General features: G+C 37.1%; 1 protein-coding gene across 1 annotated transcript in view; it reads right to left on the bottom strand.

Annotated features, from left to right (window-relative positions):
- Positions 1-7,464: 7,464 nt before the first annotated feature.
- The window catches only part of LOC102772057 (tenascin-R), a 17,901-nt gene continuing 10,476 nt past the window's right edge, over positions 7,465-14,889 (bottom strand). The window contains exons 3-8 of the mRNA XM_015571107.1: positions 13,598-13,858; positions 11,906-12,036; positions 11,597-11,726; positions 10,388-10,538; positions 9,826-9,932; positions 7,465-7,595 (exon numbers count right to left, since the gene is read on the bottom strand). Of these exons, the coding sequence (XP_015426593.1) occupies positions 7,465-7,595; positions 9,826-9,932; positions 10,388-10,538; positions 11,597-11,726; positions 11,906-12,036; positions 13,598-13,858 (911 nt within the window). The remainder of the gene's footprint in view (positions 7,596-9,825; positions 9,933-10,387; positions 10,539-11,596; positions 11,727-11,905; positions 12,037-13,597; positions 13,859-14,889) is intronic.

Raw genomic sequence — 14,889 nt, 5'->3', positions numbered from 1 at the left:
TTGGAAGCAGACCAGTTAGGAGGCAAGAGGCTATTATCTGTCACGTCGGCTGCTGGCCTCAGTTAATAATGATAGTGCCTGGGACAAGAGTGGTGCAATGGGGATGGAGGAAAGCGCACACATTAAGGGTTTTAGAGGTAGAAGTGGCAGAACTAACTAGCTGATGAACTGAGGGATGAGTGAATAGGAAGAATCAAAGATAACCAAGAAAGTGATTGCAGGACCCTATCTTTTCCTGAGATGAGAGATACTGGAAAGAGCAGGGCTGGGGTCACACAGGAAAGCCCTGTAAGCCATGGTAATGAGTCTTTGAAGCACAGAATGATACATTTTATTTTGCTTAAAAAGAAAGAGAATGATGATTGCTGTATGGCAAGGGAAAGGATAAAGAGAAATTCACATTAAAAGTGAGCTTCTTTGGCTGGCCAATGTGGCTCAATGGTTGAGTGTCAAACCATGAACCAAGAGGTCACTGGTTTGATTCCAGTCAGGGCACATGCCTGGGTTGCACACTCAATCCCCAGTAGGGGGCATGCAGGAGGCAGCAGATGGATAATGTTTCTTCTCATCATTGTCAATGCTAAACCACTGAGCAACACTGGCTGGACTGAAGTAATCAGATAATTTTTAATTGCATGTGATAGAAGTTTAATTTATTCCAAATAAAAAGAAAACAATAATTTTTTGTTTCTTTTTCCTTAAAAAAAAGGAAAAGTAATAATTCAATCATTCACTCATCAAAATATTTATTGACTCTTGCTATATATCAGATACTGATCTCAGTAATGGAACCAAAAGGTGATGAGTGGGCAAAAGGTCTTCCCTCACAAAATTTACATGACAAATACATTATCTCATTTAATTCCCACAACAATTCTATAGAATAATAACAATCTTCACTGACAGAAAAAAATAGGACCAAAGAATACAAAAACTTGCCCAAGGTCTCACAGTTGAGGTGAAGTTGGGATTCAAAGCAAGAAATTCCGGGGCTTTGATCCTTCTGTTCCAGCACACTGCCTACCACACCTTGTAAGATCACAGGGTAACTGAACACAGGCATCTATATCAAAGTTGCATCTTATTAGGAGGATAGCACATGAGGTCTGGAAGATATAAATTATGGACAAGTATACAGTAACTTTGGAACTCTACCCCTAAGGAAATGGTGATGTTAGCACATGTACATCTACAATAGCAATATAAGATAGCATGACAAAAGTAACGCAGAAAAGGTTAAACTGAAGTTTCATAAAAGCTCTGTGCAAAGAAATATTACTCTCTGATAATGGGATCAGAGAAGGTTTCAAAAAAGAAGTAGGATTTGAGCTGGGCATAGATGGGCCAATTTTTGCCATCTTCCACCTTATCATTAAATCCAGATGACAACAGTCACTGTGTAGCTGCGTAGTCCACTATCATAGCCCCTTGTCAATGTGGCTGTTAAGTACTTCAAATGTGTCTAGTCAGAACTGACTGAGATGTTTTAAAGTATAAAATGGACACTCAATTTTGAAGAGTTTGTATAAAATAATGTAAAATATATCATTAATAATTTATATATTGTTTACATGTTAGTATTTTGAATATGTTGGGGTAAATAACATATATTACTAAGATTCATTTCCCTTTATTCTTTTTACCTCTTTATTGTTTCTATTAGAAAATTTTAAATTACACATATTCATTTGTGGCTCACATTATATTTCTATTGGAGAGTGCTGCTGTTACATCACTGAGTTCATTTAAAAACAGTTAAAATGTGTACGAAAGGAAATGGCAAACTTTAATAAATGTTCTATGTCAACTATTGATTTTTTCCTAAGTTCACAACGAATTCTCTTAGGTCTTAAATATGCAATCTAATATTTATTTTTATGCTTGGAATAGATTAGACCTTCAGTTCCATTACAGTTCTGAGATTCTATTTAAAGATATAAATATTTTTGCACTCACGGTACTTATGAAAAAGGAAGTCAATACTTTCAGAGGATTACTAGCTAGAACAAATATTCAGTGTTTAAATGAATTTCACAGTTTGTCCATACTAATAAATATTCCTATCTTTTGAACTCTCAGAATGCTGGGCAAAACAAAATAAGGGTTTCTATTGTTTAAAGAAAACCCTAATATAAAATTTATTACCAGAATATTTTGTATAAGAATATCACTCAGAGATTAATTCTTCCGCAAAAAAACAGAAAACAAAACTGAAGTTGATATCCTAATCTCATAAGAAAGATGATACTTGTGTTCTTATGTTCTCTATGACATAGACTTTAATGACCTTGCATGCCACACAGATTCCATCATTTCACATTGGTAGGGAACTTTTAAATAATTTGGTTTTCCACCCTTTAAGAGCAAGTGGAATTTCTATTTCAGTAGTGGAACTGACAATGCATGGTGACTTAAGATTTTATTCAAAACAGTTCCTTAGGAAATCTGCCTTGGTTAATTAGCCATACCTTAATACATAGCACCCTCCTCCCTTTTGTTTTAGGTTTGGGAACTTGATCTTACCTCCTCCAGTCTTTTTTAATACATTTTATTGATTTTTTACAGAGAGGAAGGGCGAGGGATAGAGAGATAAAAAATAAAGTTGTGTGAGTCAGAGAAGGTAAGTAACTATTTTTAGAAATAGGTTGGGAAGCCACCACCCTCCCCCTTCAAAAACTGGTGAGAGTGAAGAATATATAAGTGGTCATTTAAGGGAGGAAAAACAACTGCACAGATATATCTCACAGATAAGCAGGTGTGACTATCAAAGAAAGAGTAAGATGTCTAATGCATTTACAATATGAGTCAGAATTTAAGGTAAGTGTAGGAAAAGGCAATGAGATTATGGTTCAACAGATTTAGAATTGTTCTGAAAGTTGGCTTGATCCTGAGGGTAAGAAGGAGCCAACAAAAATGGTAAGGGCCTCAGCTGAGGCATATAAAATGGAAATGGAAAGGAAGAGAAATATTTTTATAATAATTCTAAGTTAAAATCACTACAATCCCATGAACAAGTACATATAGACATGAAAGAAAGAGAGCTGTCAAAGGATGACACTAAAATTTCTAGTAAGGAAGACTCATAAATGATATTAAGGGGAACTTTTATATAGGGAATGATATCTGAGTAGGGTCTTGAAGAATTGCCAAAGAAAAACATAGAAAAGAATGCAATTTTGTTGAAAAGAACAATATAACCAAAGACTACAGTCAGGAAAACATAAAGTATAAGCATAATGGTGGGCAATACAATTCAGTGGAAGTATGAGATATATGGAAAGTAGAAGATTAGAAAGGCTGTTGGAGTCACTCATTGGAACCAAAGATCACAATAAGCAATATATATATAATATTAGGCAGCAACAGAGAGCCACAGAAGGCTTTATACTTTATATAAGCCTTACAGTTAGATCTATAATAGTATCTCTCTATCTATAAACTATCTATATAATAAAAGCCGAAGTGATCATTACAGTGGAACAACCAGAACGACCAGTTACTCTGATGCACACTGATCACCAGGGGCAGTCGCTCAACACAGGAGCTGCCCCATGGTGGTCAGTGCGCTCCTACAGGGGGAGTGCTGCTCAGCCAGGCCAGGCTCATGGCTGGTGAGTGCAGCAGCGGTCATGGGAGCCTCTCCTGCCTCCACGGCAGTGCTAAGGAGCGAACAGACAGGCAGTAAGGAGCGAGGGGTTCCGGACTGCAAGAGGGTGCAGGCCAGGCTGAGGGACGCCCCAAGCATGAATTTTGTGCACTGGACCTCTAGTCCTATATAATAAAAGCCTAATATGCTAAGTGTCCGACCATTCATTAGATCTTTTGACCAATCGCTATGATGAGCACTGACCAGGGGGCAGACGCTCCGACTGGTAGGTTAGTTTGCTGCTGGGGTCTGGCCGATCGGGACTGGTTGAGATGGGCCACACATGCTCAGGACAAATCTGTGAACTGGGTTGGTTTTGGCCCAATCTCTACAGGCCAGGCCGAGGGACCCCACTGGTGCATGAATCCATGCACCAGGTCTCTGGTTATTTAATAACTAATATTTTACATATCATTTTAAATATTTTAAACTTAACTAGTGAGTAATACACATGCTAATGCCTTTTAAAAATTTTATTTATAGTTAATGCACAATATTATATTAGCTTCAGATGTACACCCAGTGATTAGACATTTATATAACCTATGAAGTGATTACCCTAATAAATTTAGTACTCATCTGACACCATCCTATATAATAAAGAAGTAATATGCAAATTGACTGTCACAACCTCGCACAAGATGGCTGCCCCCATGTGGTCATAAATGGCCACCATAAGATGGCCAACAGGGAAGGCAGTTAGGGGCAACCAGGCCAGCAGGGGAGGGAAGTTGGGGGTGACCAGGCCTGCAGGGGAGGGCAGTTAGGGGTGACCAGGCCCACAGGGGAGGGCAGTTGGGGGGACCAGGCCCACAGGGGAGGACAGTTGTGGGGGGGGGGACCGGGCCCACAGGGGAGGGCAGTTGGGGGCAATCGGGCTGACAGGGAAGCAGTTAGGTGTTGATCAGGCAGGCAAGGGAGTGGTTAGGAGGTGATCAGACAGGCAGGCAGAAGTGGTTGGAAGCCAGCAGTCCCGGATTGTGAGAGGGATGTCTGACTGCCATATGATTTCACTTAAATGCAGATTCTAAAAAACAAAATAAATGAATAAGCATTTTTATTCACTTTTTTACTTTTCTTCCTCTTCTTTTTCTCCTTCCTCCCTCCTCCTCATCCTCCTTCTTTCTTCTTCCTCTTCTTTTTCCTTAATAAGACCTTTTAATATGTCTTGTAATACTGTGTTTGATGGTATTTAGTTCCTTTTTCTTGTCTGGAAAGCTCTTTATCTGTCCTCCAATTCTAGCTTTGCTGAGTAATCTTGATTAGAGGTCCTTGCTTTTCATCACTTTGAAAATTTTGTGCCAATCCCTTCTGGCCTGCAAAAATTCTGTTGAGATATCAGCTGATAGTCTTATGGGAGCTTCCTTGTAGGTAATTAACTGCTTTCTCTTGAAGCTTTTAAGATTATCTCTTTGTATTTGACCATTGGCATTTTAATTATCATGTGTCTTGGTGTGGGCCTCTTTGGGTTCATCTTGTTTGGGACTCTCTTCCTGGACTTGTGTGTCTATTTCCTTCACTAGCTTAGGGAAGTTCACAATCTTTATTTTTTCAAATAGGTTTTCAATTCTTTGGTCTCTTTCTCTTCTCCTCTGCCATCCCCATGATGCAAGTGATAGTATGCTTGAAGTTGTCCTCAGGCTCCTTAAACTGTCCTTATTTTTTTTAAATTCTTCCAAATTGCCAGCTTGATCCTCTGCTTCATCTACTACACAGTTGATTCCCTGTAATGTAGTCTTCATTTCAGTTAGTGCATTCTTCATTTCTGACTGGTTCTTTTTTATGTTTCTAACTTTATTTTAATGTTTACTATCTCTTTGTTGAAGTTTTCCCAAAATTTTTCTACTCTTAAGTGCATTGAGCATTCTTATAACCAGTATTTTGAACTCTGCATCTGTAGGTCGCTTATTTCCATTTTGTTTGGTTCTTTGTAGTTTTGTTCTGTTCTCTCATTTGGAACATCTCTTTGTCTCCTCATTTTGGCCAACTCCCTGTGTTTGTTTCTATGTATTAGGTAGAGCTGCTATGTCTCCCAGATTTGGTAGAGTAGCTTTATCATGGCACAGTCTCTCAGGTCACTTAAACTGGGGACTCCAGGTGCACTCTCCTTTCCCACCCTATGGCCCGTGCACATCTTTTTATTGTAGTTGAGCCTTGTTTGCTGTCAATGGGGGGTGTTTTATCCCCAGGCTGATCAGCTGTAAGGACTGCCAGTGACTATAGCAGAGGATCTACTGCACAGAGACCAACCCCACAGAACAGGACTTATCTCAGTGGGGTTCAGGTGTCCACTGAGTTCACCCCTTGATTGTGTCACTTGTGGAGGTGGTTGGGTGGTTATGTTTCAGCATGGTCTGAAGCCATCCACTGGATTTACTGGCTCTGGTGCCTCACAGAAGGTGTAAGCAAGGATCAGCTGTAACTGATGCCCTGCTTAGGGCTACCAAGCATGAGCTACAAAGTGATCTGCAGATGGATGCTACTTGTGCTGGGCTTGGAAGTGATGGGAGAGGCCAAGCTACAAACGAATGTTGGCTGCCACTACTGCCAGGCATGGGCTATTTAGCAAGAGATGTGGGGCACACTGGGGCCAGATGCTGCTTGTTTGGGGTTTGTATACCTTTGAGATATTTTAGGAAAGTCTACAGCATGAACCAAGACTGGCCATTTGTATAGAAAAGCCACTGGAAACAGCTCCAATGGGCCTGTAAGTTGGGTAGAGCATGGTCTCAGGGAATCCCCAGGTGAGGTGAACAGTGTGAGGCAGGTTGATGGAGACTCAGATCAGATATAGCACTTGTCTCTTGGCCCTGGGGCAGGGAAGGGGGAGTTAGGAACAATGGTCTCTGGAAGAAAGCTTCCCCCACAAGCCCTCACTTTAAAGACAGTCAACTCAGTTCCTCCCCTTATGTCCCTGATGCCCCAGTGCTGGAGGTCAGAGGAATGAGTCTAAGTAAGTCCATGTGGGCCCTTTAAGAGAAACACCTAGGACTCTAGGAGCCTTCCAGCTCACTCAGCCACAATCCCGGCTGGTTTTCACAGCCAGAAGTTTGGGGTACTTCTCAGCACTGCAACCCTGAGGTGGGGATCCTGGTGTGGGGCTGAAACCCCTGGCTCCTCAGAGGGGACCTATGAAGCTAAGATATTCCTCTGGGATTTTTAACCATCCCACATGGATGTGGGACCAAACCATTCCGGGTCTCTGCCCCTCCTATCAATCTCAACACTGTTTCTTCTTTATATCCATATATCCCCTGAAAGGGAACCTGTGGCACATCACCCAGCTTTAACTCCTAGAATTGTTATTTTGGCCAGAGCTGCAACAGAAGCATTATCCTCCAGTGCCGTCATTCCTTTATTTACTTTTGTACTATGTATGTGCATGCCTAGCTCCATTGAAATTCCAAGCTCATTTAAAGTCAAGTATCAGCTTTTACTTCAAGTTGAATGCCTCCCATGACAACTTTGTACTTTTAAAGCAGTACTTAGAAGCATTGCTTTGGAGAAGAATTTTACAGTAAAGCAGCGGTTCTCAACCTGTGGGTCGCGACCCCTTGGCGGTCCAACGACCCTTTCACAGCGGTCGCCTAAGACCTGCATATCAGATATTTACATTACAATTCATAACAGTAGCAACATTACAGTTATGAAGTAGCAATGAAAATAATTTTATGGTTGGATCACAACATGAGGAACTGTATTTAAAAGGCCAGAAGGTTGAGAACCACTGCATTAAAGGGATGCTACTATAATATCTAAAACCATTAATGTAAAACAAAGGACAAAAAGAAGGAGCAAAATAAAGACCTCAATAAACATCAAGATTTTATGACAGCAGCACTGTTCTTTACCTGAAACTTTTCGAAGCCTCCTTGTGGGAATTTCCAAGACAAATATATTGTGTTTTCTTCCTGCCCAAAAATTAGCAGGTCTGATGGTGGGTCTGGATCTAGGGAAATAAAATAAGACACAGCAATATTTTTTTAAATGTTCTGCCATCATCTTATCTACACTGGACTGATGACCTTGGACTATCACACTATGAAAGAGAGGACAGGTTTTTCTAGTCAGTTTTAGCACCATCTGATCTCATGCAAGCTGTTTACCCTGAGTCCCAGTCTCCTCATCTTTATATTGGAGGGGGAAAAAAATAATTTTCTAGAAAGCCTTTTTCCACAATAAAATTATATAAACTATGGATTTTCAAAAATATTTTTCTCATAGCAGAATTCAGTGTGCAGTTATTACAATTGGAATTTTTGACTTAAAATTTTATGGCACTGCATAAAGTAAGAGATGCACCTTTTCCCCTTCCTTAAGTTCACAAATTCCTTTTTCCTTTAAACATTTTATCTGAGAAGGTTCTAGAAATTTATTTTTCTAATCAGTAACATGTCTCTACGTATAAATCATATTTCAAATTGAAATGTTGTATTGCTTTCCTTAATTGGAAGAAATGTGATATTAACATTTCATTGGAATCAAATAATTTCATCTATAAATTCAAATTTTGCATGAGATTTTGTCCCTACTTACATACTAATTTAATTTATTAGAATTCAGCTCAAAATTAAACCTGTATTGCTGATTCACAATTCTTTTTATTTTGTTTTTTAGAGTGCATATTGCCTTCCTACTGGAATTAATCACCCCACATTACCATTATATTTTAGCTCTGTTTTGTAAATTTTTTAATATCCCATCTAGTTCTAAATGGATTTGAGGTGGCTTTCAAAGACAGGGTGGTATAAAAAACTATATATCGTTAAAGACACAAGTGAAATTGTCAGGGAAAACAAAGCCGGAACAACAACCCTAAAAGCATATTATAAAACAGGGTAGAAATGAGGAACTTGAGGTCCAAATAGAATAATGATTTTTACAAAGTCACAGAGCCAAGAATGGGTAGAGTCAGGCCTTCCAATAACACAGGGACTCTTCTACTGAAACACAGTGGTTAGAAGAATAGAATTTAGTGGGAAATGTGGGTTCAAATCCCTGTCATCATGTATAAGCTACTGAAATTCTCTAATCCCCACTTTCCTCATTTCAAAAAAAAGTACCTCATTATGATTGATAGAATAAAGGTTGTCATTGAAAATTAAGTGATATAAATCATAAAAATTCTTTGCAAGGTGCTTGACAACGAACAATCATTCAATGCGATGAAAACAACAATGATGACAATGGTGATGATAATGTTGACAATTATAATGACACACGCAAATTTAAGAAGGCTTCACTGATATAAAATAATGAGTTACCATTTTAAAAAGTGAAGCCATTTCTCATTTATTTCTGGTGTGTGTGTGTTTTCAGGATGATTTTTTTGAGAGGCAGCAGTATCATATCAGTTAGCTTAGACCTGGGTTAAATCTCACCTTAAATAATGAATTATGAATGCCTCTGAGCCTTAACCTACATTTTAGATAATCTTGGGAGAGTCGATGTGGAAACTTAAGCACATAGTACCATGTTGATATATAAGTGCTCGAATTTTTTAGTTTCTTTCCCTGGAATTGATTTGACTGCTGCTGCATTTGCCGGAGCTTTCCCTTCCTCCACATGGAAAATTCTGAAATTAAGCCTCCTCTCATTCTCCTAGGGCACTGGTACTTGCGTGCACATTCAGGCAACTATGACCTACAGATGACAGGGTTCTTTGGAACATGTCTGAATATATTCATACATGTAAGTGATGCTAATAAGGTCAGAAGAGGCAAATGGAACCCAAATAATGCAATTGAAAACACAGTGCCATCTGTTTTTATCATAGTCCAAGGTTTTGTTTGGCTTTCATAAAATGTTATAGATACAGTCAAAATGTTAGAAAAATATCAAGTATTTCATAATGACAGTGCCCTGGGATTTAGGGCACTTTGAACTTTCACTAAGAACTTTGAATTCATTTTAGTAACAACATTTTATACCAAGGCAGGGATGATTATTCTCATTTTCTAAGTGTGGACATAGTAGTTTTGCCCAAGGTCACATAACTAATAAGTGATAGAGGCAGGAATATAACTCAGGCTTTCTCCATATTCCATGCAGTGCTCCTTCTCAAGCATGTCACAAACTAGTTCCAAATTCATTCACTTTAAGTTAGATATTGGCTTTAAACAAAACTATTCCCCTTATTTCTACCCATGAAAAGTTAATCAAATATAAAGTGAACTCACACGTGCTAACCATGAGGCCAATAGGATGGCTCCTCTTTAATCCCTTGGTAGTTATAATGCTAACTGAAAAGTCAGTCCCTGGAGAAAGGTTATCAAATGTGAATGTTCTACACAGAAAAAAAAAAAAGTCACATATTAAGATTTTTAGCTCAGAAACTTGGGAAAACGCTATTATCTCACACTACCTGAAGAAACAATGTTATATATGTTTGGTTTTTACTGCCTATCATGGAAACAATGTGCCATGCTTAAGCACAAATGGTTAATTAGAAATCACATCTTCTCACATGGAGAAATTTCATATAAATCAGAGTGTATATTATACATACAAGCAAGACAATATCCTGAAATAATTCATCATTATCCATTTGCAGAGATAAATTTGGCTCTGCACATCAGTTATTCTAATTACATTATAATCCAAAAAGTTTTCTTGCAAAGTTTTCTAATATCAATTTATATTAAACCATTTAGTTTATGAAACATATATATATGTATATATATATATATAATGTTAATTTTGTGTTCCATGTAACTTGACATAATTTCAATGTTATCATACCTTTTTGTGGAAGGCAGGATTTCTTCTTTCGTTAACCTTTCACTGGATATTGAAATAATGTACCCATCCAGAAGACTTCTGGGTGAAGGCCAGTTAACAGTTACTGCACTTGAGTTTCTGCTACGGTTCATAAATTCAACTGCACTTGGGGCTGTACCATTTAAAGCACACACGAAAGATAACATTTTCTAACATACTAAGCACCTGCTTTAAAACAGCCCAGGATTTCTTTGATATTCTACAAACTCTGAGGGTAGCCAAGACATTTCTTTTATTCTTCTTAGTAGATATGAACAGTTAAAAGTCAAAAGAGGAAAAAGCCAACAAGAATCATTTTAAACTTTAAAATAAAGCCGATGTGAATCCCACTAGCATTGTACTTAATATTTCCCTTGCCTCTAAAATGTCGGAAGAGATTATATCTTGGTCTTGTACAACCACGACCCTCAGAAATATTTAATGATTTTTAGGACTCATTCTAATTAAATACCAAATAGTGACAAGGTTAACCATCTGGAAAGTTAATTGCAATCTTAATATGAAATGCTTCTCTTCTTTCCTGAGAAAAAAAGTTAAATTAAATAATATATATTTTCTTTCCTCTATAAAATTCTTCCATGTATAAGAACAAAATGTCAAGATACTATTCTCCATTCCATTCCTTGTTATTACAGTAAAAGAATACTAGACATGACCAGTTTCTAAATATATAAATATTTATATATAGCATCAGTGTCGAGAATAACTAAAATAGTTATTTCAGCAGACTAGTTGACAATTTTACTTCACCTAGTTGTGAAAATATACATTTTACATATATCCTTCCCAATCATCCTTTATTTCATATGACAACCACGGAATAAGTTACCATCTGCCACTGGGAGTAAGTTGCTAACATGGAAAATGGTACTTCATTGTCTACCTAACTGAACAATGAAGAAATTAAATCCAGAATGGAAAATTTGACCAGACCCAGACAATTAGCCAACCTATTATCTAACAATACATACGCAAAAAAAGGTTGTGCTAATCCATATAAGAAAAAATAGAAAAGGAGACAAGAGAAAACACTGCCAGGCCATAAAGAAAATCTAGGAAAAATGTACTATTTGCTAAATCTTCCTTAAAAGCAAGCAAGCAAACAAACAAAAAACTCACAAATAAATATTTGAACATTGAATAAGACCGAAAGTGTTTACCCGGCTGTACCTGTCTGTATTTCTTTTATGTTAGGAGTGCTGTCTTTAAAACCTTCTTTCTCTGTGCGAATTGAAAAAGTGTACACGGTAGCAGGCTCCAGGTTAGAGAATGTTGCTGCTTCTTGCACTACCTTCTGAACCTAGCAACCCAAAACAATACATCTGCAAGTTTTCATGTAAGAAGGGCTCTATAGTCTAAATAAGCAAAAAAGCTTGGGGGTTATTTAATTTCACTACTATCTAATATAAGAATGCAGTAATATTGAATACAGCATGAAAGATTCAAGTTTAATTCCTCCAAGAGCCTTTTATAACGTACCATGAAAATGTCAGCACAGTTTATGCATGTGATTTCATAATGCTGAAAATTCCCATCAGCTCGATTCCAGAAAATTTCTATGGAAGAGTCTGTAACTTTGCCCTCATGGATAATTGATGGTGCCTCCAAACCTACCAAATACACAAAATACACTTAAATTCTTCTTGGATGTTTTCTAACTGGGTTTTTCTTTTAATTTATCCCTTTAAGAGGGGTGGGGGGATAGGGAAGCACAATGTGAAAAAAGAAGAGTAAAGTTTATTAATCAACTATCTCTATATACTAACTAAAAATAGTTGTTTACACATACAATGACAGTGTATAAAATATGATAATCAGTCGCAATACCCAGAGTCATTGAAATACCATTACAGGCAGCTAATTTTGATGTTGCAGCAAAACTACATTCAAAAGAGAAAGAAGAGATTAAAGCTTTCTGAAACTATTAGCATAAGCTGAAAAGACAACAGAGAGAAAAATATGAAGTCTAAACAAAGTAAAATAATCCTCTTTGTATCAAATATTGGCTGAACCTAGAAACAAATTTTTATCTGCAGAGTTTTTAATGGTTATTTTTCTAATTTAAAGGATCCTATTTAGCATAAAGGCAACAATGATTGCAAAATAACTGAAAAAACTGACAGTTTTAGACTATTGTATATATTGATGTATTTTACTGCTTGATATCACAATATTGATATTTTTAGATAATCAAGCACTAATTATTTTCAAAGACAAGAATTGTCAAAGAGAATGCTACCCATGAGATTTATAATATAAGGAAGAGAGGCAGAGAATATATATATGAAAAGTATATAAAAATTACAAGCAAATATAAAATATGTACTGAGCTTATTATAAATATGTTAAAATACTATTGAAAAAATGTGACTTGTGACATCAGTTTGGGAGTATTTTATGGAAAACTTAAGTTTAAACAGTCATGGGAGGATTATAATTTGGGAGAAAGAAGAAACTTGGTAGTATAAAGATATATGCAAAAAAATTTATAAACAGAAAGAGCAAATTATAAAGCACCTGGACATGGTATAGTCAAAATTGTAATGTTTTTAAAAGTCCATGTGATATTTGTATGCCATTTATTACTCTGTACCATTTATTTCTGCACATACTAGATGAATATCTTAGATAAATTACATTTATCCCAAATGTCAAAATCAAGATTTGTAGAATTTTTGAGTGACTTAAAAAAACATGAGTCTAAATCAATATGAACCTCATAATGTAAGTATTGGTATGAACAAATGTAATATATTTTCATTGTAAATATTCAGAGGTAGGGAAAATACGCATTAGTTCATTCCAGACGAATGGCAGCATAAGGGAGAGCAAACACACTTGATGTTACACTCTGAGAGACACTTTCAAAAAATGTAACCCAGTTCTCAAAATCTGCCTAAAATTACTCACATTCCTCACTTTTGGATTCAGCCATTGAAAGTTCTGATTACAAGCACATTTTTGATAATGGGTAGATTCAAAATTTTATGACCTCAATTTTATGCAAGGTTAACTCTAGGCAATAAAAGATCGGGATCAGTAATAAGGTGTTTGCAATTATTTTAAAAGATCTTTAAAAACTATTGCATTACTGTGAGCATAGCCTACTAATTTGAAATGGGACACAAACCAAAATCAAGATAAAGCTTATGCAAGTCCTAAAATACTTACATGTTTTTACTGCAGGCACATAATATACATCGCTTAATTTAGTCCCACTGATGATGGAAACAAAGAAATTGTATTCTGTGCCTGGGGTTAAGTTGTCAACGGTTATTTTACTGTCATGTTTTAAAGGCCTGGTAACATTTGGCCCTCCTTCAGTTACAATCTGTATGCCATCAAACACTCCAATATCAGGTGTTTGAACAAATAAGATTACAGAGGTACTATAACTTTCATAAGGAATAACAATTTGTACTGGTTTGGGCTCTGAAAGGTAAAAAGAGAGATTTATAATTAGTAGGTTTCTTCAAACTTTCAAGTATATTTCTCTGTATTTTGTCTGGCATGTCCTAGAATATGTAAAAATATTAAATGTCTATGCATTAGACTTACGTATCCTATGTCAGCATTAGACAGAGAAACAAGGTGGATCTTTTGATAGACTCTATGTACAAGTACACTGGAAGTACATAATTAACTTTTACCTTTTGATTTGCAGCAATAGTATCAAAAACATAATAAGAGATTTTGCAAGTGGTTATCTTTCTTATTTATTAAGTAATACTTCTGAGAACCTATGTACTACAACGAGTACTCAAATAAAATAAATAAGGCCAGGTTTCTGCATTCAGAGTTCCCAATCGCAGAAGTAGATGCACATATCACTAACTAGAAACCCAAGTGGTCAAAGTGTTACTGACGTTGGGTAGAAATAGAGAGGAAACCTCAGGGAAATTTCCAGACAGATTTTATTAAGCTTATGCTTGAGCACAAGGCAGGCAGCACAGAGGAAAGTCCTGTGAACTGGCTGGGGGCTGGCTCTGTTTGGCTGCTTTTATAAGCTGGAAAGAAGGCAGGTTTGTGTGAAAAAAAAATAATTGGCTTTTTAGACAAAAGCAGGCTTGCGGAATTGTCCATTTCAGCATCAGGTAACTTCCCTTTGCAGCTGTGTTGCCTCCTAACTATGTTCTCACCATGCTGTGAGGGCAAGGTGATGGACTACGCATCATCACCACCCCAGTTAGAAAGGAGATGAAGTCAGCTACCTCTGTTTTTGAGTAGGGAGTGGAGCGGTGGTCACTTTCTTGACTCCAGTTTATCTGGCATTCCTTCTGGCCATCTGGTCTTAGCTTGGCTTCCTGACCACCTGTATTCTCTCTCTCTCTCTCCCGGGCCCAAGTCCCTATCGTGTGTCAAGAGCTGAGCTCTTGAGCAAAAAGCTGTTGAGAGGAGGGGAAGAAATATCAATTGTAGCAGAGATAATTGGGGAAGGCTTTCCAGAGTCAGTGAGGCTTTAT

The sequence above is a fragment of the Myotis davidii genome, unplaced genomic scaffold, assembly GCF_000327345.1.
Source record: "Myotis davidii unplaced genomic scaffold, ASM32734v1 scaffold26, whole genome shotgun sequence".
Classification (NCBI taxonomy): Eukaryota; Metazoa; Chordata; class Mammalia; order Chiroptera; family Vespertilionidae; genus Myotis; species Myotis davidii.
This window is presented reverse-complemented; position numbering and strand designations above follow the sequence as displayed.